Raw genomic sequence first — 26,819 nt, forward strand, 5'->3', positions numbered from 1 at the left:
TAAATAGAAGAGAATAAAAAGGAACAAGGTTTTTAACTTTTTAGTTAAACTTAGTTTTTTAGTTAAACTTAGATTTTAGTTAAACTTAGTTAAACGTTAGGTTTTTTAACTAAAAAGTTAAAATCTTCATCCTCTGTAGTCAAAGCCACCAATTTCAGTAGGGTTTCACTATACCCTTTCTTAAAAAGAAAGTTTCAAGCAGCATGCCAACATGTTACTCCATAACTCCTTTCATTTTTAAATTGCAGTTAAAAGCCTGCTGGGCTTTTGCTGGTACCAGCCCTACGAAATGCAAAGCTGAGTTCCCAAGTCTTTTACCACAGTGGAGAGAAAAGTCTCTGTCTGGCCTCAGGCTCCAGCAAAAGAAGTAAATCCCCAGAAAACTTATAAGAAGGTCTGCCCTTCCCAAATGCTTAGCAATCGGATGAGATGTGGTATACGTATCGCAATTAATAAACAACAGCAGTCCTACAGTTGCCCCGTGTTGTAAGTGAAGAGTGGGAGCACGCCTGCATGTTCCGTTAAATCCCAATAGCTTTGAGATTTTTGGATGTAATCAAATCCAGCTATTAACACTACCCTTTTAGCTTTTTCTTGAATTTTAAGCCGAAAAGTGTTTATGGGCCAAACACCTCACAAATAAAAGCTTTTAATGTACCAAAGCAACGGTTGCTACAAAGCCTTCTTTTGGTGTGAAAAAGGTCGGATTTTGCTGCCTTAAAGAGTAATGTCTACCCGATGCACCAATTCTGGTATTATGAACTGCTGACTCTGTTTGCAAAGGAGGAGATCCTCTATGTCAAAAGGCAACTCCCCCCCGAAAACAGAAAATGAATCCAGTTTCAGTAACTGGATAAGACGCTGTATGAAACAGGTAGATAAATACCAGCACCTGAAATACAAGCACTTCCTTCCTTTTCCCTCTCACCTTTTCTCTTCCCGTCTTTTCTCCTTTTTGACTTTAATTTCTTTATATTTGGTGTGTTGCAAGAAATCGCATGATAAAAATGTTATGGTTAAGATGTGAGAATTCATCCAGCCTCTCAAAATCTCGTGCTGTGTGTGTTTCATGTCTGGTACCTAGAAAACCTTTGTATTCTTGTTAAGTGAATATGAGTGAAAGTGCTTATAACATAACGTAGAAGTGCAGCCCCAGCTACAGGACATTTTATTTACTTGGGGAAAAATCAAAATGTGTGTATCTATATGTGCAAATATGCTTGTGTGTTTACAATGTGTTACAACAAGTGCCAACTGCAGTAGACAGATTGCTTGAATTTTCTCTTTTGGAGGATAACGAAGCTCACGTGTCACAAGAAATGTTAGAATGACTAACACAGGTGAGACACTGATGTTATTTCAGATTATTACTTCCTCTGGCCTTTATATTATTTTGACACAAAAATACTTGTGGCTGACAAAGCGCGGATGCTTAGAACATAACACATTTCAACAGCAGGAGAAGATCACCTTGACCTTCCAGTTGCGTGTGCCTGTTTCCACAAAATCAAAGCTCTAGTTTCAGCTTTAAAAGACAAGGGTGAGATGAGTGATGAAACAAATCCGAGATTTTTTTTTTCCCATTCTGTTTGTTGAATTTGATAGACTTTTAAAGCATGTCTTCTGAGAGGCAATTTCAGACACTTCTCTTAGCATCGTCCAATTATGCATTGGCTGCAGCTCACTGTATCTATCAAAGTGTCACAGATGCTTTCATGTAGGCAATATATTGCTTTTTCAGACCCAAGAGAGGGGAAAAATCAGGCACCCCAGCATCTTCTCTTTAAGTAGGTGTTGAGAAAATTAGCCCCGTTTCAATTCAGCCTGCATTAGTCCATTAAAGAGCTGGAGGAAAACTCCTTTGTGTAAATGACCAAATGGTTTCACTGTATATTTGTATTAGTCATTTCCTGTTGTTCTTTAAAGAAAGTTCTTGATACCTCCTATTTAAAAGTTCTTAATTTCCACATGAGCATAACTTAAAAAAATGATTTAATGAAAGAAAGCATTCCCATATATTTTAAAAGGTAATTAATTATTTTTCAAGATCATCAAATTAAATTACTTTTTGGCTCAAAGAACACAACAATTTCTCAATTTGCAATTACCCATCTAGTTACTCTACGATTAATGCGTCTCCTCGTATACAAAACTTCTCTTCTGTCCCCGAATCCTTTCTGCTTGCTGACCGTGCAAAAGAGGGCCCTTGAGCAGCGGATTTAGGCACCCCCACCTGGAGCAAACATGCTCAGATCAGCAGGATTAGGGGTCTTCAGCTGTCTTGAGATGTTGGGTGGGAAAGCGTTATAGTGGTGAGCTGATCCCTTGGCTGTGAAGTTCGCCTCTTCTCACACTCTCACTTTAAACATGAGAAGTTTAAAGATCAACTGAAAATGTACAAAAATTGGAAAAAAGAAATTACTACACGCTCAGTTCTCTTCCACCACAGACTACAAAAGCCAACGAGGCCATTGTCAGGCAGGAAACCCCAAAGTAAGGGGCAGAGATGCTGAAGAAAACATGACCTCACAGAAACACGGAGCAGATGCAGAATTACGTTATCAAGGTTACAGAGGAAAATGTAGCGATTCCTGCAGAAAAACGGTGAAGATAATAGGCAGTGACAAGCTCCTCTGCTCCAGCCAAGGTGGAAAGAGTAAAGGAGGCAGTTCAAAGTGCAGAGCTGACACAACGAGCTGTTGGGGGTTGTTCGGCTTTAATCTTCTTTTACAACTATTTTGCACGCAGAAGAGGACCTCATTTTCTAAACAGTATTTGACACTCATTTTTTTTTCGGCTATTCCAGTCTGATGAATAATACAGTCTCTAAATCACCATCCTCTGCCAAACAGATGCTTTAGTCAATCATCTTATTATGTATTAAATAGCTTATCCACTTGTACGCGGTGTGCAGGTCCTTAAAACTGGCTTCTCCTGAAGGCTATAGTTGATTCTTACCAGCCCGGACCTTCATTCCAGGGCATAATATCTGCAACTAACTAAAGTCACCTCTGATTTACATCAGATAATCAGGTTTTTGTGTTTTGCTTCCACATAAAAAAATAGAAATATAATGGATAAAAAAAGTTGCTCAAGGAGTAAACATCCACTGTTTGATACAGCTAGGGAAATCTCTGGATATGCTTAATGCTGCTTGATGAAATAGTATTGGGAATATTAATTTTCTAACTTGATTTACTTCGCTACCTTAATTCTTTTAGTATTATTTTGATAGACCACTGAGGAGAGAAAAAAGAGCAATCCATATTTTTCCATTTGAGTAGGTGATAAGCAAATTTTCCTGATTGAAATGTGCATCGGACCATTTAGAAAGCTGAAGATTACTGTATGTAACAGAATGATTTTAATACATACTTACAAAGAAAGCAATTTCCTGTTGCTCTGTAATACCAATTATCCATTCAAAAGAGTCTGAATTTTACATCGCCATGATTTTTTTTTTTATAATTTCATTCTCTGATAAAAGGAAATGAGGTTCCTTTATACTAGGTCTTTATTTTGACAAAGATGCCAATTAACTACTTTACACCATTTAGACTTCACTATTATGTGGATCAGAAAATGGCTTCAGCTATTCTTTTAAAATAAAGGAGCAGTGTAATAGATTATAAAAGCTATTCTAATCTCTGTGCAGTAAAAGGCCTTCATAAATCACTAAAAGCTCTCTGCAGCATCATTTCCTCGGTTTCAGACTGGGCTATGAATCCCACATATGTTAATATTCGTCCCATAAACAGCAATTTATGAGGGTTTCCCCTCTTGACCAGAAGCTCTCAGTCTCCATTGTACTATAAAAGTGTTTTAAAAAAAAACCCCCAAACTGAAAAGGTTCTGGTTTTGTAAAGTCACAGGAACATTGTACAGATGAATATAGCTCCTGAGCTGACAAACAGTTGTGCTTTTTGGAGGCTAGTTTCCATACCGTAATTTCATGGACAGAATAGAATCAATAACACATCCTTAAAAAACGGAGATTTTATGATATAAATCTCTTTCATGGTGATTTCTTTATAGGAGAAAGAAAGCATAAGATGAGTGATTTGGTCCTTAATTTGTCTATTCAAAACCATATCAGTTAAGCAATTCTAAAATAAATTGTTATACTCAAATAGTACATACATTTGTTGCCAAAAAGGCCAATGGAATCCTGGGCTGCATAGGGAAGAGTGTGGCCAGCAGGTCGAGGGAGGTCATTCTCCCCCTCTACTCTGCACTGGTGAGGCCACAACTGGAATACTGTGTCCAGTTTGGGGCTCCCCAGTTCAAAAGGGACAGGGAACTGCTGGAGCGAGTCCAGCGAAGGGCAACTAAGATGATTAAGGGCTTGGAGCATCTGCCTTATGAGGAAAGGCTGAGAGAGCTGGGACTCTTTAGCCTGGAGAAGAGAAGGCTGAGGGGAGACCTTATTATGGCGTACAAGTATCTAAAGGGTGGGTTGAAGGAGGATGGAGCCAGGCTCTTTTCAATGGTTCCCAGTGACAGGACGAGGGGCAATGGGCACAAGTTGGAACACAGGAAGTTCCGTTCAAATACACGGAAGGACTTCTTTATGGTGAGGGTGACAGAGCACTGGCACAGGCTGCCCAGAGAGGTGGTGGAGTCCCCTTCTCTGGAGATTTTCAAGACCTGCCTGGATGCAGTCCTGAGTGATGTGCTCTGGGCAATCCTGCTTTGGCAGGGGAGTTGGACTAGATGATCTCTAGAGGTCCCTTCCACCTCTGATAATTCTGTGATTCCATGATTCCATGATACATGGAAGTTGCAAAATTAATTTTTTCCAGTCTGTGTTGGTTGGCATTAGAAATCACAATACTTGCAATTGAAAAACTATCATTTATTATTTGACTAATAGGTCCACTGTTCAGAGTATGTAAGGTTTCTTTTGATTAATGGCTACAGAACTCTGCATTGAATATTTGAAATCAGTCAAAGAATTTTAACATAAAATATTGTTAGCAACAGTGAAGAAAAGATATCACAACACTGAAGTTTTTCCATTCCCAGATGAAGAATTCAGGTGTATTTTACACATTAGATATTAACACTTTCTGTTTAGTTTTCATCTCCTTTCTATCACATTGTGCAGTTGAAATGGCTCTGATTGATGAGTCTTTATGAAATGAAAATCTAGGATCAGTTACCAAAAAGAAAACCCACACCGTAACCTTAGAAGATAGTGAAATGTGAAAGGAATTTACAGTTAAGGTTTCCAAATCATACCCAGCTTCTCAGAAAGGACCAGAAATTAATCTTTACTGAATCTGATGATGTTGTGAGACTCCAGAAATATATGCAAAAATATTTGCCCTTGTGCGAGTCTTCTGCTTTCTGCCAATTAAAGCTGCCATTGTATTTGCTATTGTGTCCCTGTTACTATAGCAATGAAATCTATGTAAAGACCTGCATAGATACTGATTGCTGCACCTGATATATAATTTTTCACAATCTACCTTCCATTCATTATTTCTTAAATTGCTATAAAATAGCATCATTTATCATAACTGATATGTACGTACACTCATACCAATTACAGCATCATCAGGAAACATGCAGAAATAAGTTGGTGGTTATTTTTAAAAGAACTAAGAAATGAAATTATTTTGTACTATTTTTAAGTAACCATTACCTATCCCCAAGTTATTACTGTGCTGTGGAGTGTAAAACTGAAGGGCAATTTGAATCTCACTTTAAGCTGCCTGTTCAGTTTTATTGTAGATTGAACTACTTTACTTTTAATGAATATTCTTTTCTAAGAGCAAATATACATCACATGAATATGTTTCACTTGTCTTTAAGTATTAATTTTTCTTGAGTTCAAATATCTATTAACATCAAATATTTGCCCACTTCCATTAACCCATTTCTGTATCATTTGCAAATGGAGATATTGCTCAGCTTTTTTAATACCTCTATACATTTTCCCTCTATACACCTTGATTTTTTTAGAGCCTATTTCCGTATGTTTTCTTTACCAATGGGAATGCTTTTTGGCTCTTCTTCCTTTGGCAAGGTTGAGTTTTTGTCACAGCGGCATTTACATTTCTGCCTGTTCAAATTTCTTTTAGCTTGAGGTTTATATCCCTCCATTGACTTGAATTTGCTGAGGTTGGAGGTTCTTCACTTTTCCTACTGATGGAGGAGAGGGGATTCAAACAGCCTTGTTGTGAGTAAGGTGGGTGAAATGAGGACTTAATTTTGGACAGGGACCGAAAAGTCACTGCAAAAGGTGCCTCACCCTTCCCTGTTCAGCAGGGAATCTCCATTTTCTCCCCACATATTTAAAAGTAGGTGGGACATGGGTAAATTCTTCTTTATACTCAGGGGAGAGTTCATCAGCACAATCAATGGATCCTAGACAGCTGCTTCTCTCGCTTTCAACTGAAGGTGCATTTTGTCCAGCTACTGCAACTCAACATTTCTACATTTTTTGTGTATTTGCTGCCCTTTGCAGGATACAGAGGGAGTTGTGAGCCAAAGCCACGTTGCAGCACAGATGATGCGAGACAACTGCTTTCTCAAGCAATCACTGGGGTAAAACTGGTGGACTGCTAGAACGGATTTAGTTATCCTGCCGTGAGTAGCCAATGGGCCTGGATAACTCAGTACACACGAGGAATGTACCTTGAATGCAACCTGTAAAAGAAAGTGCCCTTTGAAAACACCCTGAGATACTTTTAATCAACGCGAGTTAAGCTTATCTTTAACTCAGTCTGGGCCAGAGCTGACAAGTAACTTGCCCACCTCAAGGTTGGCGTAAGGACCCGGGAAAGTCTGAGATAAACATGAGACGCCACTCCTGCTTTCTTCACCCAGAGAGGACAATAATTCCTTCTTGCCTTTAGAAACTGCAGGTTATCTTTCCCCCAGAGCGGAGGAGAATAGCTAATAGGGAGGAAGCCCAGACCAGCTACTGTTTCAAGTCTGCTTTTCTTCTATAACTTTGGGTGAAATGCAAGTAAATTAGCACTGGTGACGGATATGAGAGCTACCTACCTAACTGATGTTAGAGATACTTTACAGTGGCATTCTTAAAAGTGTTTTGAAACTTAAGTCACGTGGTTTGCAATGTCATTCAGACACTGAAAATCCTATTGGGCATCCATATATTTCTTTGGGGAGAATAAATATCTTTTAAAATCTACCCTTATTAATTGTCTATTCCTTCCACGTGAATGCAAGGTGCAGATATTTATACAAAGGACATGAACTTCATCTGTCTTCATGGATGCTTAAGCAAAGCTTCAAACAGCTCTAACTTCATAAAATTAACATTAGATGGTTTTAAAGCTATATGAGACCAACAGACAGATAGCTTGCAGGGAACAAGAGATAATATGAATTGGATTTGTGTCATGAAGTCTGAGATTCATGTGACTAATCTGAACATGTTACTTTCTGTAAGTGATGTTAATTTAAATTGCAATAGTGGTGACAATTGTGAAGTCAGATAGATTAATAAATCTCTTTAACCTGCCATAAGATTTCCTAATTTCATTTGTGGATACTCTTCCTGATCATTACAGATGTGCTTCTTCCCATGAAATTAAAGCTTTTCTGCAATGCCCTGTCTAAAACATCCAAGAAAAAGTTTCAATTCCTACAGCAACACTGTCATTAAATTTAGAGCCTAATGAACCAAAGTTTTCACCAAAAGACAGCAATGTTCCACCATCCCATCAAAGTTGGAGACCTGGTGCACCATCATAACTTCTTTCCCCAATGTCTCACAGTCCTACATACTTGGAAAGAAGGTAACTTTGAAGATAGAAGGAGGTCAGCAACCCAAATCCAACAGAAAATGAAATAGAATCATAGAATCATAGAATGGTTTAGGTGGGAAAGGACCTTGAAGATCATCGAGTTCCAACCCCCCTGCCATAGGCAGGGACACCTCCCACTAGAACAGGTTGCCCAAGGCCACATCCAGCCTGGCCTTGAACACCTCCAGGGATGGGGCCTCAGCAACCTCTCTGGGCAACCTCTTCCAGTGCCTCACCACCCTCAAAGTGAAAAACTTCTTCCTAATGTTCAATCTGAACCTGCCCTCTTCCAATTTGAAGCCATTACCCCTCATCCTATCGCTACATGCCCGAGTAAAAAGTCCTTCCCCAGCTCTCCTGTAGGCCCCCTTTAGGTACTGGAAGGCCGCAATAAGACCAATAGCATTTGTCTCAGTATATTGCAAGACTATTTTCCTTTAAAGTTTTTCTTCTACCTCAATCAAAACTGCCAAGAACAAAATAAAGATGGGGTAAATAATCGTTTTAGTGATCCTGGTTGGATTTAGTATAGGGAAGGATCTGTCACCCAGATCTTCTGGGTCAAAACTGTACTCACATTTTTAATGCATTCTCATTCTGCAGAGGTACCATCTCGTATTCCAGGCCGGGGTCAGCTGGCTTTCCTTCCTTTGATTAAGCCCATTTTAACCAGGTGAAATTTTAGACATACTGAAAATGAAATAAATTCTGAAATAAGTATCTGAAGGATGGGTGTCTGGAGCACGGAGCCAGACTCTTTTCAGTGGTGCCCAGTGACAGGACAAGGGGCAATAAGCACCAACTGGAACACAGGAAATTCTATCTGAACATGAGGAAAAGTTCTTTACTTTGAGGGTGACAGAGCACTGGCACAGGCTGCCCAGAGAGGCTGTGGAGTCTCCTTCTCTGGAGATATTCAAAACCCGCCCGGATGCGTTCCTGTCCAACCTGCTCTGGGTGAACCTGCTTTGGCAGGGGGGTTGGACGAGATGATCTCCAAAGGTCCCTTCCAACCCCCACCATTCTGTGATTCTGAGAAGTACAATCTGAAACGAATGTATTAGCCTTAATTTCTCTATTTAGTGTCTGATGATTAAATTTTTTTCTTCTGCAGTCAATGCTTAAAGCAAAGAAACTTCCTTCTGCCTTAGAAAGTTCAGCAGTCTGGCTAATTCTGAAATACTACGCTCGGGATCCTTTGGATCAGACTAACTACAAGCAAGATCACACTCTGTCCCTAAGCAAAACCACATGGAGAAATGAGTACACTCAGTAAGAGAAATCTTGGTTCTCCTGCAGGAGAGGCAGGGTCCTCAAAAAATTGCATGGGTCCCTCCTTGGAGAGGAGAACTCCTGTTTTTCCTCCCTGTTTTTGATGCATAGGAAAATTTAGTTTTATGGACAGAAGTTTACCATGCCAGTTAGTGAACCCTCAGCGAGTTTGTGGACGATACCAAGCTGCGTGGTGTGGTTGTCACACCTGAGGGATGGGATGCCATCCAGAAGGACCTGGTCAGGCTCAAGAATTGGGCCCGTGTGAACCTCATGAAGTTCAACAAGGCCATGTGCAGGGTCCTTCATCTAGGTCGGGACAACTCCCGGTATCAATACAGGCTGGAGGATGAAGGGATTGAGAGCAGCCCTGAGGAGAAGGGCTTGGAAGTGTTGGTTGATGAGAAGCTCAACATGAGCTGGCAACATGCATTTGCAGCCCAGAAAGCCAACCATGACCTGGGCTGCATCCTCAGCAGGTCAAGGGAGGTGATTCTGCCCCTCTACTATGCTCTGGTGAGACCACACCTGGAGTACTACAGCGTCTAGTTCTGGAGCCCCCAACAGGAGGACGTGGACCTTTTGGAGACGGTCCAGAGGAGGGCCACGACGATGATCAGAGGGCTGGAGCACCTCTCCTATGAAGACAGGCTGAGAGAGTTGGGATTGTTCAGCCTGGAGAAGAGAAGGACCCAGGGAGACCTTGTTGCAACTTTCTATTACTTAACACAGAGGGTGGGAACAAACTTTTTAGCAAGGCCTGTTGTGATAGAACAAGGGGTAATGGTTTTAAACTACAAGAGGGAAGATTTAGACTAGATATAAGGAATAAATTTTTTAAACTAAGGGTGGTGAAACACTGGCCTGGGTTGCCCAGAGTGGTTGTAGGTGCCCAGTCCCTGGAAACATTCAACATGGATGGGGCTCTGGGCAACCTGATCTAGTTGAAGATGTCCCTGCTCATTGCAGGGGAGGTTGGACTAGGTGGCCTTTAAAGGTCCCTGCCAACCCAAACGATTCTATGACTCTATAATTTAGCCTCAGGGCCAGAGAATGAGCCCTGTCCCATTTTTCTAGTAGTGCAGCCATAACTGCAAAGATGAAGTCTCTCTCCCATCCTGTCCAACAGTGGCTTCAGCCATGGAGGAGTTGCAGGTTTCAGAAGTGAGTGAACTCTTCCAGGCTCCTCACCTACTCTTTCAATATATCATCATCTATATATGTATATATAATTATTCTGAATCATATATGTGCACTGGCATTTTTATATATATATGTGCATATACACGCACACACGTATATATACACGTACACACACACAGAATCACCAGTTTTCCTGCCTTCTACCCAACTTCAGTCATAGTCTTTCAGTATAATTTATAGATTCACCACATACATTTTCTGCTTTTACTAAAGCAGGTAACTGAAACTGAAATATTCAAATAAAATATAAAAGCCAATGCCTTTTAGAAAAAAAACTGTTATTGTATGGACAGCTCTCACTGTAAGGCTGACAAATACATTTTCCCCCATGTTTGCTGTCCACTTTGCTCTGCTTCGCTCCTGATATTCTGTGAAAGAGACTCAGAAATCCAGGGATGGCACAATACCTTAAAGAAATGCTCAGCTTGGAGCCTCCCCAGCTTCGCTTACTGAGGTTACAGCCTTTCCCAAGAGACGTGGTATAATCACATCCGTTGCTTTGATGGCTAAATAGACGCCTCCCTCAACAACCCCCCTGTACAAATAACACAATCCCTGAAGGAAGAGTACTGCCAGAGTGGTGAGGGATTGCTGAAAGGGAAAATAGAGATGATAAAGGCAGTGAAGAGGTTTTTCCAACTACTTCTTGGGAGATAACTGGGTTGAGATATGTTTCTCTTGCATAGAAAGAAGTGACTCCTCGAACCTTCGCTTAAAGGGGATGGAAAATAATGTAAGTCCTGTGGTTTACTGCACTTTCTCTTCTTAGAAAAAAGGTGGTTTGTGGTAGGCTCTTCTATAGGATTCAGTGACCTTTTATTAGCCTAACAGACATTAAAGAACCTAAGCAGAAACTTTTTTTATAGGTGAGTGGTATGTAAAAGAAAATGAAAGTGGGGAGGAGGAGTGAATAGGAGGAGGAGTGAATAATTATTCCCTTCAGTGCCATATGTTTGCACAGGAGTTTCCCCTATGTTTTTGACTTGTTATCTTGCTGAAATGAGTTATCTAGGGTCAACAATAACACATAGAAGAGTGAAGAGGTATATTAGAAAGTTTTTCTTCCTTGCATGAGAATGGCAGTGATATATATTTTATATACGAAGTTCAGATTCTTTATTTATAGTTTCTATTTCAAAGACAGAAAAACGTCAATAACCTTAAGTTTTATAATATTGCTCTCTCTTCCATAGGTTTATGCTTAGTAATATTGTTCTGATAAAGACTAACATTTATTTTTTGAGACTTAAGAAGAATGGTTCTTGTTTTAAATGGATTTTTTTTTGTAAACTAAGGCTTAATTCAATCTGTTTAATCTGTGGAATATGTTGATCTGTGTTTGATGATCGCTTTTATCAAGACAGACTGTGGGGCAGATATGCTAACAAGCAAATATTGGTGGGAAAGTAAATTAACAAATGTTGCAATCAAGAGGAGAAGACAAATTTGGCTCCTCGGGAGTGAATTGACAATAGAAAAGCATGCGGTCTTTTAAACCTCACAGAAATAGGTCTCTGCTTTGGTGAAGCAGGAGAGATCAAATATTTCAGGATTGCAGCTGAAGCAGCTGCAACAGCTTTTATCTGCTAGGGATGGCATATGAGCGTTCAGTTCACCACAGAGACAACAGGTAAACCTCCAGAGAAATGATTTTCAGTGGAATAGAGCTGCAGGGTGTTTTATTAGGATGATAAACTGTGGAGGTAACCAGAACAGAGATTTAAGATAACCAGTTGCTCAGGAGGTTCTTGCCGTGGCACTGGTACAGTTCCTTTACTGTTTCATACGTTTGGATTTTTTGTTGTGCTACATTTTGATTTTCTTTGTAAATGACTTGACCGGAGACTGTTTTCCTTATTGATGGAGATAAGTTCTTTGGATGAAAAGGGAAAATGGTGACGTTAATAATGAAAAGTGAGCAACCTAATAATGACATTAGACATGTCATTATTAAATGACACACCGAAAGCAAATGGGTTATTCAGAACTGACTTCTGATTAGATACATCTTAACTTATTTAGAAAAATATTTCTGTGTAGAAAACTGTGGCAGACAAGAGATGGTGTAATTTGAAAATTTCATGCAACTTGTGAATCACCAAACTTCTGGCAAAGTTAAAATTTAGATTGTATACTCGGGATAAGACTTTATTTAAAAGTTACATGTTAAATATTCTCTCACTGTATTTAATTAACAGTTTTTTAAATCTGATTTTATTTCATGGACTATTTGACTGTTCTTATGACCTCAAGGAAAATGTTTCTCTTATGTTTTATCTAAAGTGTTGTCCTCCAAAATGTATATTCAGCTGCTAGGATGCCTTTCTGTATCAAAGCATACATGATGAAACCAATTTTCTGAGCTACAAAATGGCAAATCTGTGATACTTCTAGTGCATTTAGTGCCCTAGTTTAGGTTTGTTAGTGGTCCAAAATCCAATCTATGTATTTCACTGAGTTTCTATAGCTTTCGTTTGTTGTAATCAAGTCACATTAATATGAGATAAAAAGTTATAGAACCATTAACCACATTAACCACATATGAAACACTACTTACATGCGGCAAGAAAAAATCTGACATATTGGCAGTCTGGCCTTTAGAGCCCTAAATCTCAAATGCACGACCCCAAGTTACCCTTTAGTAATGTCATCCGAATATATTTGCAGCAACTCTTACATGGGTGTCCTCAGCCTCTTGCAAATTCGAGGCAGTGAGATCTTAGCTCTCATTCCTTAATGGTGAAGAGAATTCCAGTTCCCTCTGTTTGCTGCAAAGCTTGAATAGCCATAAAATCTGCAGATGGTTCAGTACAGCACTACAAAAGATATGTGATTAAAAATCAGTTTTCCCTCTCCCAGCTGCTAAATATAATCTGCGGCACATGCTCCTTCTTTCCACTGTTGTCCCTTTGGCGGGACCCAACCTGCCAAGACTAGTGAATGAATTAATTTCCTTTCCTCCTTTTCCTTTTAGTCCTCTTCTTCCCCGCTTCCCGGGGCTAAAAAATGAGAAACTCACACTGTCTGGCCATGCTCCTTAAATCTGCCCCCAGACCAGCTGATATTTCTTGGTATGGCACTTCTAAATCGCGATACATTCCATTTCACTCGGGGTTTCTAACTACACACAGTATTCAAATTAGGAGAGGGCTGAGTCCTAACCTGTCTATTCTCTTTGCTTTTTTAGAAACTCCACACCTGAGCTTTATTGCCCTGCCTTCTGTGTCCAGCAACTGGTCAATCTGCTTGCTAACAACATAGGAAGGAGGTTATTATCTCAGGTCTCTAGGCAATAAGACCACAGTGTGGAGGATCAACGGACTCAGATATCAACACACTTTAATCACAGATATATGCAATTTTACAAGTTACGTGGCTTCAGCTATGCCATGCGTAGTCCTGGGCCGTGGGTTTCCTTAGGGTTTTCTCCACTCCCTGGGTTCCTCAGAGGTTGGAGGGATGGTCCTGAATCCTGGTGTGGGGTCATGGAGTTTCCCACCACTCTTTCTTTGTCCTCTGGTTCCCCCCACTATCCTTAGTTACAGGTCTGGGTAGGGAATCCCTTGTTGATGATTACTCTATTCAGACTGCACCGTCATTGTCTCATTTACTGTTGGCCTTCACAATCTTGTTCTGGTCACTTCTGAACACTTGTGGACTTCTTGATGGTGAACAGGTGGTATCCATGGTTTGATTATTTCCTTGGGCACACCAAAGCTACCGGTTAAAATTCATGGGCTTATGCTAATCATTATGCTGATTATATCTAACTCATCCTAAATCCTTCAGCTAGTTGACGGTCATTAAAAGCTTTTCAGCTCTTTTCTCTCCGATTCCTGTTCTGCCACAGAGTTTCTTAACTTCCTTAGTGCTTGCAACTGGCCATTTGACAACTTGTCAATTGACTGCTCAAGCACTTACAGAAAGTGATCTCTGCACAGATTTAAATTATTTATGATAGCAAAGTAGCTGAAAATCAGTCCACCCTTACCATGCAAAAAAAAAAGTGACTTAACGCTTCACTAATTGCTAAGAAGGCTTGTCCTGTAAGTAGTCATTAAGGAAGCAATGTAATATAAGGCAATCCTAGAATTTTTATGTGTTCACAGTCTGCTGGTGACTAATGATGTTTGCCCAGTCCTACCACTGACTGTAGAGTTACTAATCTTTGGAATTTTAGCAGTTGTCCATTAGGTAAGGCAGCAAGAATAGGCCTAGTGGATGCAAAGTGTTGAATTTATCTCATCTCACTTGAGACATCTCAGGTCATCAACTGTAGTCAGCTGAGACTCTGAAATGTGGTTTATTTCATCCTGAAAGAAATGTGAAAAGGTGCCTCAGCATGCAGTTTGTGAGTTGGGGGAGATGTGGTTCTCGAACTCTGAGATGTCTGCAGTGATGTGAGATGAATCCCACCCAAAAGGGTTTTCTAGATGAATGCTAACACGCTTCATCAGGGCTTTGTAAATAGTTTTGTGAGTGTCCACACTGTTACCTTCTTTCCCCAGTGCTGGGGACTGTAAGCTGTAAATCCAGACTGAAAGAGTGGGATTTATCTCATGCTAAGATTTCTTTGATAGGCAATGAAAAAAATCAGTTGCATTTTTCAGCACTCTTCATGTGTCTGAATCTATGTTTACTTATCACTGGCTGGCCTGTGTCCTCAGTTTTGTGGATTGTGAAGAGGGTATGGGGTAGTTAGATCAGCTGTTGCCGTCTCCTTTCATTGAGAAGCTGTGCTGGGAGACTCAGAGGACTGGAGCTCTCGGCCAGGTTGTCTAGGGAAGGTAAACAAATTTTGAGGGTCAACCTGGAATATTCAAAGGCTGGTGGCACACCTCAGTTCAGGTAAGGTGTGATGTTCTAAAGGTGGGAAACTAATGAGCAAATATGCTGATAATTAACGCCCTTGGCAATCCCAGTGAAGCTATGCTGGTAGATGTGGTATACAGACCCGTGGGATGTTTCTTGTAGGCTGCTATCAACAGGTAGACTAAATGGGCTGAAGTAGGTATAATGTTTGTTTGCTTATATAGAGGCATTTTTGGGAGGGTGCTTTTTACCTTTCAAATTAATGCAATATATTATTCTTTTTTATTATTACGGTGGTGCGGGGTGGGAAGGTAAGAGGCGAGGGGCATAAACTGAAAGAACAAGGGGTGCAAATGGATGGAGACAGTCGAGTATTGGAACAGGTAGCTCGAAGAGATTGTGCAGTCTCTGTCCTTGAAGATTTGCCTGGATAAAGCCCTGACCTCATGACTGATCCCTTTTGAGGAGAAGGTTAAACTGGAGACCTCCTGAGTTCTCTTCCAACCTGAATTATTCTATGATAAGAAATTACATGTGTTAATATACAAAAGTTATTTTAGCACGTTTTAAAGATCATTAAGAAAATGTCAGTTTGGTTTGATTAAATCATCTGCTTCAAAATATAGAAAAGTTTTTGAGGAAAGAATAGGCCAGTGTTAGAGAAGCTTTGAACTGCTGTTAACTAAGTCTTTCCTTATTCAGTTCTAGAAAGATTTGTGTTATCTGCTGGAAATTTGGATGTAGAAAGATGCAACACAATCCAAGTCCACCATGGTAACTTTGGGTGGTGCAGTTGGCATGTCTTTCCAGGGTCCATACTGATGTTCTTGGCTCCTGAAATAATTACTGGAGATACAAACAGCTGGGTGAGTCTAGAGTCCCTAACTGTGCTCCTCCAGACATTGGATATCATTGAATAAGGTGCAAAAGTGTACAAAAATCAATGACACTGAAGACAATAATAACATTTCAGTTGTTCCAACAGGACACGGCTTTTCACATACAGTCTTCAAACAACTGCTATTCCAGTTACTTAAGAGATAATTTCTGTGCATATTATGAACACCTTTTTAAACCAAAGGGACAGTTTTAACAGACAAGAATTGCAATCATCCAAGCTAAAAAAAAAATAAATGCATAAGGTAATCCTGGCCTGTCTGATCATACTAATCACCTGATCACAGTAACTGTCAACATGTTTTCACCTCTTTCCGTAATAGACCATGAAGCCAGGAAATCAAATAATTGAGAACAACTTTTATTCGTTAACTGAGGATTGGATTGGGGTGATTGAAATAGCAAGAAAAGGAGAGAAAACATCTTTGACAAGAACCTTGTTTCCTAGTCTGTCACAATGAATATTCCTGGAGACGAAAACATGTTTGGAAGAAAGCAGCCTTACTTCTAAAAGCTATCCAGCTATGCGTTTTGGCATTTGAGGAATAGTTCATTGAAATAGTTTGACAGCTAAAATTAAAAATCATAAATGCTTTATTTGATTTTCATATTATTTTCCTTCAATCATGTTGGTTTCATTCAGCATTCTCTGGTCTTCAGTTAGTCAAAGGATAAAAGAACTATTCATTTTAAAGAGATATTAAACGTCACACTATTTTGTAGGTATTTCAGGTCTTGAGAAAAGGCCAAAATGGTACTTTGGTGCTTCTGTGACATCAAGGGCAAAAATGGCTTTGCATTAACACTTTTTACTTCTTTTTGGTCAAATTGCTAAATCAATCCCTGGTCATATAAAAAAAAAAATACTTCTCAGCTGTACTTTGTATGCTATCCTTGCTGAGCCTTTGAGTAAGAAATTATTTGGGGGATATTTTTAAAGATGCTTGAATGAATCAGGAACATTATTTTTCTGGATTACTCCATTTTTAATAATCATTATATTTCATTCAGGATGAGGCTGAGTAGTTCAGAATTGCCCATGAATTAAAAGTGTAGTTTAGCCATCTACTCCAGGGCTTGCAGCTACTATGAACGGAAATTTTGCTACTGACGTGTGAGACAGCGAGCACAAGACTTTATTTCCTTTCCTTAATGTTTATTCACCTGTGGAGCAACTCGTAAAACCACCTGTACCAGGAAAGGCTTCCCTGCCTGGTTTCCAGCTCTGGCCAAGGACCTGCAGACTCTACGTGCCCTCATGCTTCCTCCTATTTCCCCATCCTTGGCTTTAGCCAGCAATATCTTGTCTTCCCAGATTTTGCTCTGCCTTCTAATAGACTTGAGGGAGAATGGTGTGACAAACAGAGTTTCTTTTCTGAGATTTGGACGATGGTTTCATGGAAGAGAGGAGAGAAAACCACAAAGAAATCTGCAACAAACCCAGAATTCAAACGGTGAATTTTTGAGATCAGGCAGATTTTACAGCAGTGCTGTGTGGAGGGATGGGTATGTTTGGGTGATTTGGGACAAACCAGAATAAAGTAATTAACGTGTTCCCTCTGTGCATTGCGCAGAAATGGTGTCATTTCATGCATCATTCACAGCTCTCATTACTGATACCACAACATCTAAATTACTCTGAGCATCAACAAAACAAATACCACTTTGGCTAGCTGACAATTTGAGAGCTGGGGAGTGGATGTTATCATTTTCATTTTTGCTGTAATACTACACACTGCTTCCAGACTGTTAGCTTGATCTTGAAAAGCATAAAATAATGAATATCCTTGAATGAATGTCCAATTTCTCTTCCAGAAATGTTGGTATTTTGTGCTGGAAGCAAGGGTTACTTTTCATATTTATAATTTTGTGTGCTTATTTAATGGGAGAAGCAGGCAGACTGCAAAACTGAGGAGATTTCACTGCAGTTAGTTTGTCACTGGCCTCCAGCTGTTCTCACAGCGATGGTTTCCTCCAGTTCAGCAATGTGAGGACAACTCAAATCATGTTATATCTGGGGACAAATCAAATGACGTTGCGTGTCAGGGGAAGATACAGGGAGTCAGCACACAGGCAGTAAAATTATTTATTTTTGGTAAATCAAAGCCTCTTGATTCAGATTTTGTGTTTTCTTGAGATGTTACATATAGTGCCTGGAAAGGAAAGTTGTCATCACATCTGGCAGTTGTCCAGTGAGGACAGCTTAAACTTTCCAAGATAAGCTCTTGACTGTTAGTTATGGAGTCAGCTTTAAAGGACACATTGGGGCGTTGCTGGCAGCTTCTGGATGGAAAGAGCTGGCTGTGTGTCCCAAATGTGATCTTCTTCCACGCAGAGTCAGCAGTGATCCACCTTGGGTAAAATTCTCGACCAGATGGGATCATTTCACAATCCGCCGGTGGGACTGCACTGTCTGAGTAGCTGCGCGACTCTGTGGTTGATCAACAGCGTCTTCCTAGAGGCCATAATCAAAGAAAATATTTTAGAGAAATCTCCTTATAGAGCTTTTGAGTGAGTTTAACACAAGGATGCAGGTCTGGATCATCTTGTTCTGTGTACCGTTTTCAGGTTTTTTCCCTGTCACTTTATGTGCACTTTGTGGGCTTGCTTTGAAGCTTTTCACAGTGTTAAGGTAGAAGATTGGATTCACTGTACTGCCAACGTGTGGACTCAGGTAGCGTTTAGCTCAATGGGTCCTATCCAATACCTGAGCAAAATTCTCCGTTAAATAACACGAAGTATTTTTCTAGTATAATCTCAGTTTTGTTGTTCTGTTATAAAATGTAAACGTTGTGCTTGATACTTGCCAGATCAAGCATTTTTGTCCACCACGTCCATCAGTACTGACTCTGTGGGTCACAAGTAAAATCTTCTGACACTCGAATACTGCCCATTCCTGTGCTGACACCCACCGGGATGGGTTAACCATCTGAGTATTTACATCTGAACTAGTTAATTTAATACTTGGTCCTTCTGTTGCAGACACAGCTTCCACATATTCGATGTTGTTGCAGTTTGATGGGTTTTACTGTCCCGTTTCCAAATACTGGGTTAAACCAGCACCTTATTTTTTGGCCTGAACAACAGCTCAAGAGCATTTAGGATAACAGGTGTCTTAAATGAAGTGCTCTGAATACACTATTAAGTTTATAGAAGTCTGACCACATGCTATCAGATACACATAATCTAAAAAAAAATTACTAAACAGACATCTCTCTGAAAAAAGTATTGATTGTATGGGTTTCTTTTTTCTTTTTAGAAGCTGATGGCTTAGAAATTTTATGTTATTAGCCATGCATGGGTAACCAGTTGTTTAATTTTCATAACTTACCTCTTTTGGAGTTACTTGACTTCCTTTCTACTTGTTTCTGTTATTTGGACAGAATCAGTGACAGGAAAAGACAAATGAAAAATGGCTGAATTCTTACTACCTGGTACCAACAACTTCCGCAAGTTCACTTCCGAATCTTTGGCTGCTATTGAAAAGAGAATTGCTGCCAAGAGGAATTGTCGAAGAAATACTACAGACCAGAAACCTGAGGAGAAACCACGTCCTCAACTTGACCTAAAAGCTTTCCAGAAGTTACCAGCTCTCTATGGAAGTCCTCCTCCAGAGCTCATTGGGGAACCACTAGAAGATCTTGACCCATACTACAAAGATCGCAAGGTTAGAGCCTACAGAGATGCTTGGATTTTAATTTGGTTTATTGTGTTGCTAAGAAGGGTTTATGTAGGTGATCTATCAAACAGTTTTGCTTACGCACCTTTGGAAAAACTCTCATCCCTTTCTAGGTTATAACAATGTGGCAGTTGGCACAGCTGAATGACATGCTGTAATCTTAATAAAAGCTTAATTTTGAATTATATGAATTATATAAGAGGAACTTCATTAACATTTGAATCAGAATGGAAGCAGAAAAGATAAAATGGCTAAAAGAAGAAAACGTTTTGAGTCAGATCTACAAGAAATTATAATAATTTTGTGCATTTTCTTAAACTGTGGTTTAAAACAATGTGTTCCTCTGCCTCAATGCTTAGGCTTCACTTACATGTATAGTAAATTATCATCTAAGTATAAAAATTATTTTAAAACATTTGCTGATAAATTCTTAAAACCTACTTATTCAAGCTCTATATACCAGTCATGAAGTATTGAAGAATATGACTTTCCATAAACACCAGAGAAATGGGAAATAATCCACTGGAACTTAAGTTAATTGCTAGAAAATGATTAATACTTTGAACTAATTTCTACCGTCTTAGGGCTGAATGTTCACTATCAACAATAGTGAATAATGATAAAGGCTGCAATTCTTTGTTCCACCTCTGTGTATCTTGACTCAATGAGAGGACTGATTTATTTTAGGATAATAATCATAAGCAGGATTAGTTCTATGCACAACTCTTTGCAAGACTTAAGGTTTAAAAAGAAAGTTCATGTTGAGGTTTTGGTTTGTTTTTTTTTTGCAGCTTGATAGTTAATGTGTGTCAACTCTTTCATCAGTTTATGATGAAATGACAGCGAAGTATTATAAAAAGTCTTCCCATTTAAACAAACAGACTAAAGTTAATGTCAAGTGCTTGCTCATCACCAATAAAACAAGATATAGTACAGAAATATGTTGTCTGTTCCCTTTCCTGAAAGCTTTACTTCATGTTTCTTTATTTCTTTACAGATTTTCATAGTGCTAAACAAAAAGAAAACAATCTTCAGATTTACTGCGACACGTGCCTTATGGATCCTCAGTCCTTTCCATCCAATCCGAAGAACAGCAATTAAAATTTTAGTACATTCATATCCTTTTGTTGGCTTCATTTGCTCTCTTTCGTTACAAAAGCCTGCGTAATCCTGTGCTTTTATATTTTAGAGCACTAGATGAATCCAGTCTTTTCTTCACTCCAGATTACTCCCGATTATAGAGTACCTTAGAAATTATCCTTGTTTTATGCTCTGGTGCTACTTAGAACTAGATAGTTTTGTGAGGACCGGGGGCATTGAAGTCTGATTTTCTACAAATTTGTCTTTTGAGAGCGATCTCTGATGTCGATTACCTGATGTCTTGTAAACAAATATCTCACACCGAAGCCTTTCTCAGTGAGATGACTAATAAGGTCTCACTCCTCTTCTGTTTATCCAAACTGTAGGAATTAAATTCAACCCACGTGCCAAAGCGGATCAACTGTTGGCCAATTTTAAGAAAAAAAGGCTGAGATAGGCCACAGGAAAACATATAGGAAGAAAAATGATGCAAACAGTTTCATTAGCAAGTCAGACTAAAAATATATACATTTGGTATATGAAAGCGAAAAGTTTCCGGGATGCTGTTGCAGGAAATACCTTTGGAATATGAAGGTAATATAGATTCGACCTCATACCTCAAATTTAGGGGGTGGGAATCACTACTGTTTTGCTCCAGTTTGGCACTGGGGAATGAAACCAGAGTAATAACACCGTCGCTCGGGGCTGAATCAAGCCCATTGCAGAGTTTGTGGTATCCTGGGGTGGATTTTAGGTTTCCAGCCCTCTCCTGGCCATGCTGTGCCAAGCTAGCTGCAATGTATTGGAAGTTGCCATCGTAGCTCAGTACAGACATCCCTGGAGGAGTGATGTCTCTCATCTGAGGCTTTCCCTGGGCAGCAAGTTGGCTGATATTGACTTTTCAACTCTAGTGGTCCAGCTCCTGACTTTGTGACAGTTTGACCATGCCCAGAGCTAAAGCCAAGAGATTTTTCATGGGGATGGAGAGAATGGATGATGGAAAGGCTAGATGTCTTTCTCATGCACATTTACCTCCTGGATTGCCAAAACGTGTGGTATGACACAAGGCATGAGATTCAGCTCCAGAGCCAAATGCTTAAGCTCAGGTGTCTACATGGGAGATAGATGCCCAAGACCCCATTCACACCCTGTCATCAGAAGGTCCCAGAGAGCAGCTGGGCAGCCCCAAAAGCTGGCTAAACATGGCCATCTACTGTCCTTTGAGACACCTGCAAGTATCCTGTCAGACTTCACGCTGTCCTTTCAGAAGAGCTCAGCTCTGCCAATTAGAGTAAGGTTTGGGCTTCACCTGTGTGACCTTGGGCCAGTTTTTAACTTTTATGCTATAAAATGAAACTAAAAACAGTCCGTCCTCCCCCACTTTGAGTGATCGAGCATACTTTTACCAAATTTACAATGCTTAGAGCAGCAGGTCTCTACCCCATACAGAAGTCCAGATGACATGAATGAGAACAGTAGTGTGTTTTCATCTAATATTACTCAAAATTGGTACATACAGTTGCATGCTGTTCTTACACGTGCTTTAAACTGAAAACCAGATACTATGCGTATGACTGATAAAATATCTATTTACATTTGAAACAATGTCATATTTGCCTTCACTCCCGTGACTTACATTATTCACTTTGTTTATCATGTGCACTATTATAACTAATTGTGCATTCATGGCTCTGAATGAGTCCTCTAAGACTTCTCCATCTCCGTGGAACAAGTATGTTGAGTAAGTATCTGTGGGTACGCATGTTTTTTAACTCTGTAGTTATATTGAATTATTGATACTTGTCTTGCAGCCTTCACTCAAAGTACAGTCACAGACATAGAATGGTTTGGGTTGGAAGGGACCTTTAAAGAGGTCTATGTCTTTCCTTTGCTGGGGGCTCCAGAGCTGGACGCAGTACTCCAGGTGGGGTCTCACCAGAGTGGAGTAGAGGGGCAGAATCACCTCCCTCGCCCTGCTGGCAACACTTCTTTTCCATGCAGCCCAGGATGCAGTTGGTTTTCTCGGCTGTGAGCGCACGTTGCTGGCTCATGTCCAGCTTTTCATCCTCCAGTAGCCCCAGGTCCTTCTTGGCAGGGCTGCTCTCAATCCCTTCATCCCTCAGCCTGTGTTGATACCGGGAGTTGTCCCAACCTAGGTGAAGAACCCTGCACTTGGCCTTCTTGAACATCATGAGGTTCACATTGGCCCACTTCTTGAGCCTGTCCAGGTCCTTCTTGATGGCATCCCATCCCTCAGGTGTGTCAACTGCACCACTCAGCTTGGTGTCATCCGCAAACTTGCTGAGGGTGCACTCGATCCTACTGTCTATGTCATTGATGAAGACATTGAACAGTACTGGTCCCAATATGGACCCCTGAGGGACACCACTCATAGTCTATAGGGGATTTAGAAGGAAGTTGCTTGTGTTAGGATTGTAATTTTTTTGCTCTGAGGGAGTGTTTTTCTCTCAAAACTCAATAACCACAATAATTGTTTTATCCAGACACATTTCCCATTGTTGTCAGTGCTGCTGAAGCACATCAGGAGCTGCTGTCTTTTTAATTCTTTTTAATAATAGTGAAACGCTGAGTATTTGCTCTCATAAAACATTTTGTCAGAAGCTCCTGGCCTCTGGGATGTTGTTAGAAAGTAAAGCTCTTATCTTCAGCACTGCCAACACTTGCAACACTAAATCACAATAAATCCATGCCTTTGCAGTCACACTTGAATTGGATAATCCCATGTTTTTATTTCTTTTAAGAATATTTCAGCTCTCACTTTTTCGGTTTGGCATAAAGATGTTAGAATATGAACCCTGATGATTCTAACACCTAGTGCAAAGGAAAAGATTCCAAAATACTTAGTTTTAAAAATTAGCTCTAAAATTGTTTCTGCCTATCTCATGATACGCGACACTGAAAGAGCTGGGAATGGCACACCCCCATGCAAGCAGGGACAAGGCTCTGCATGGCATTAATATACATATCTCCAGAAGATGCTGAGATACTTCTCTACCTATAAGAGCATGAGAGTTGTATCTGCTGTTGGCAACAAAACTGCTGTTCAAACGCATTTAAATAATAATTTCAGAATACTTCTTTCAAAATGAAAAGGGAAGCACTATATCCATATAATTTCTTAGTGCATTTGCTGACTACTAAATGAATGCCTTTTGAATTCCGTAGGGAGATCGCTCTCTTGTTGAAATGATAAGTGCACTCAATAAATCCGAAAGAGCTTTTACTGATAATTTTCCATTAATAAGAATAATTGCCATCTTAAATTGAAAATCCTGTACTCTTGTATTTCTCTAAGTGTTATAAACATTCTGCACAGAAATGGATGCTGCGTGCCCAAATAAAGTAAATAACACAGCACATCACACATTCACTTGGCCGCTTGAAACCAGAGGAAGATACAAATTTTGATCTTTATTTTAGCAAGCAGCTAGGAGTGCTGTGTTCCTCAGATTATGGGGACTCACATGAAAGAGTTTGAAAAAAAATTTTAAATGCCACAAAACCATGTCACAGGTGTGCCCGTTAATAGCCACGTCCAGATTGCAGTCAACTGCTGTCTCAAAACCGCATATGAGTCAGATACCGATAGAATACACTGAAATCACCATCTCTCTTCCATTACTTCTCCGCAGCGTTGGCTTGGTTTGTTTGCCTAGACGGTAAATAGTCTAACTGCGTCTCTTTCATTAATTGCTAATATTGCTATTTTCCTTTGGCACTTTTCTCCCATCCGTAGATTTACTTTCACTGGCATTTACACTTTTGAATCGCTGATAAAAATATTGGCAAGAGGATTCTGTCTGAATGAATTCACTTTCCTTCGAGATCCCTGGAACTGGTTGGATTTCAGCGTTATCGTTATGGCGTAAGTCGGAACATATAAAACACGGATTACCTGCGCTCGCGCTCTGTATTTGAAGCTCTTGTTGCCGTGGTGCAAAAGGCTGTCTGCAGTAGGAAAAAACACCCTGTGGGTCCTAACTGCATCTGAAACCATCTGGGATATTGACTCTTCCCCTTGTTTTGTCGCTCACTGTGTAACAACAACGTATGAGTCTTTTAGGGAGGGAACAGAGCTGTGCAGAGGAAGATGTACTCTGTGGTCAGTGTATGTGAACGGAGGCGTTTCAATCAGTGAAAAATAATAGCTGTGCTGTCAAATGCAGACGTACTGATCCTGTGAAGGGCAGTGTAAGTTTGAAAACAGACAGCAGTATAGACACCAGGACAGTGGATTACATTTGGGCTCCTCATCTCCAAAAATCAGAGTTTGAGCTTCAGTTTGCAGTAATTAGAAAGCTTTTATGCTGGTTAGGTGCAGCTACAGACGGGAGATCAAACTGGTTCAGCCGGCGCTTCAGCCTGATGTTAATAATTTTGAGTGTGATCTTTGTTTACATTTTAAATGCTTGATATTTTAAGATGCTGACACACAAGCCAAGACCTACCTCATAAGGAAACTAATAATTAAGAAATGGGTTTCTAGTTTATAAGTCTTCAGACAAATCCTTTATATGTAGTTTATTAATACTCAAAATATGCTGGAAGGATTGACAGTTAAGAATGACCACTGTAAAATGTTGCCCTGTTTACTCCATTCAACCACTTGACATATCACGTCCTGATGTTACAGGTACGTGGGAGCATTTAGTAACCTGGGGAGCGTGTCAGTCCTTCGCACTTTCAGGGTTCTGAGAGCTTTAAAAACCATTTCAGTAGTCCCAGGTAAGAAACCCCAGCTGCTGAATATTTTCTGCTACTTACAACTGATTCTTTGCTCCAATCAAAATGTTGGCTTTTGCCTGTTTGTTTTGTTTTTTTTTTTTTTAATTCCCCCCCTTCTGTATCTTTCATTGATTGTAGACACTGATGAACTGTGGACACAAATAGTGTCGCAGATCACCCGGCCCACCAGAATAAATCAGTGTTAGAAACAATCTCTAATTTAATTTATTTTCATTATGCTTTAAAAGATTTTTTTTTTAACACTTCATAATGTCAGTTTTACAGAACGGTCTTCTAGCTGGGCTCTGTGTTATGGTTCAACAGAAACACCTCTGGTGATGGAACGGAGTTTGCTATTAATGATCTTACATCATCCCTGGGAAAACAGTTTCCTTTTCACTTTTCCCTTAGTTATAAAGCCAGTGGATTCTTTCTCATGACAAAATACAAATTAAGAACCAGTAGGTTGCCTCTGTCTTCTCTTTCTTGTCTTTTTGATCATAGTCATTATTGTTTCCAGTTTTTTCACAGACTACCAACGTTGGAAATTTCATTTAAATTATGCATATTACTCTCTCTGGATAAGAAAAAGTCTACTGTCTCTGGTTCCTCATCCTTGCCTAAATATTTTACAGGGAGTAAAGGGACATCTAGAAATTGTAGGATGCATCAAATGAAGAAAAAATATTGTTCTCATATGAATAACTTTCTCATCAAACTATATTTGCATTGCAAATATATTTGCCATATATTATCCAGCAATTTTGATACTTTGGTTGGTATAAATTTTTTTAACGCTAATCAAGTGTGACATAGGAATCTCAGTTTTTCATTCTGTTTTTCCTTTGTATATTGTCTTCCCAGGACTCAAGATCATTGTAGGGGCACTTATCCAGTCTGTTAAGAAACTTGCCAATGTGATGATCCTGACTGTTTTCTGCCTGAGTGTCTTTGCCCTCGTAGGCCTCCAGCTTTTTAAGGGCAATCTAAGACAAAAGTGTGTCAGGAACTCCACAGAAGTCAGTGAAATGCTTCCTTTCCTTAACAAAAGATGGGAATCCTATGAAATGTTTCTTAATGACACAGGTAATTTTCCTCCTTAATTCTTTTTTAGATGATAGTATAGACACCTATGCATACATGTATAACCACTGCTGTAAATGATACGGACGTTTTGATGATTGATATTTTGATGAGTAACTACCTGATAATGGCCTTCAGATTGCCAGAGCAGCTTTCAGGCATCCAGGAATGCACCTCTTCCCTTCATTATAAGAAACAGCACTCCCAAATTTTCCAGTAATGTCCAACTCTGTTTCCCGGAATGATATGGCAATAACCAAAACATG

The 26,819-nt window shown here is 39.8% G+C and overlaps 1 protein-coding gene across 1 annotated transcript in view; it reads left to right on the top strand.

Moving 5' to 3' along the window:
* Positions 1-19,377: 19,377 nt before the first annotated feature.
* The window catches only part of LOC309669158 (sodium channel protein type 5 subunit alpha-like), a gene marked incomplete at both ends in the record, with an annotated part of 37,251 nt that continues 29,809 nt past the window's right edge, over positions 19,378-26,819 (top strand). Inside the window, 6 exons of the mRNA XM_082479762.1 lie at positions 19,378-19,632; positions 20,642-20,760; positions 22,361-22,465; positions 24,482-24,610; positions 25,379-25,470; positions 26,335-26,556. Coding sequence (XP_082335888.1) covers positions 19,378-19,632; positions 20,642-20,760; positions 22,361-22,465; positions 24,482-24,610; positions 25,379-25,470; positions 26,335-26,556 — 922 coding nt within the window. The remainder of the gene's footprint in view (positions 19,633-20,641; positions 20,761-22,360; positions 22,466-24,481; positions 24,611-25,378; positions 25,471-26,334; positions 26,557-26,819) is intronic.

This window comes from Vanellus vanellus, assembly GCF_965231255.1.
Source record: "Vanellus vanellus genome assembly, chromosome: 2".
NCBI classification, from domain to species: Eukaryota; Metazoa; Chordata; class Aves; order Charadriiformes; family Charadriidae; genus Vanellus; species Vanellus vanellus.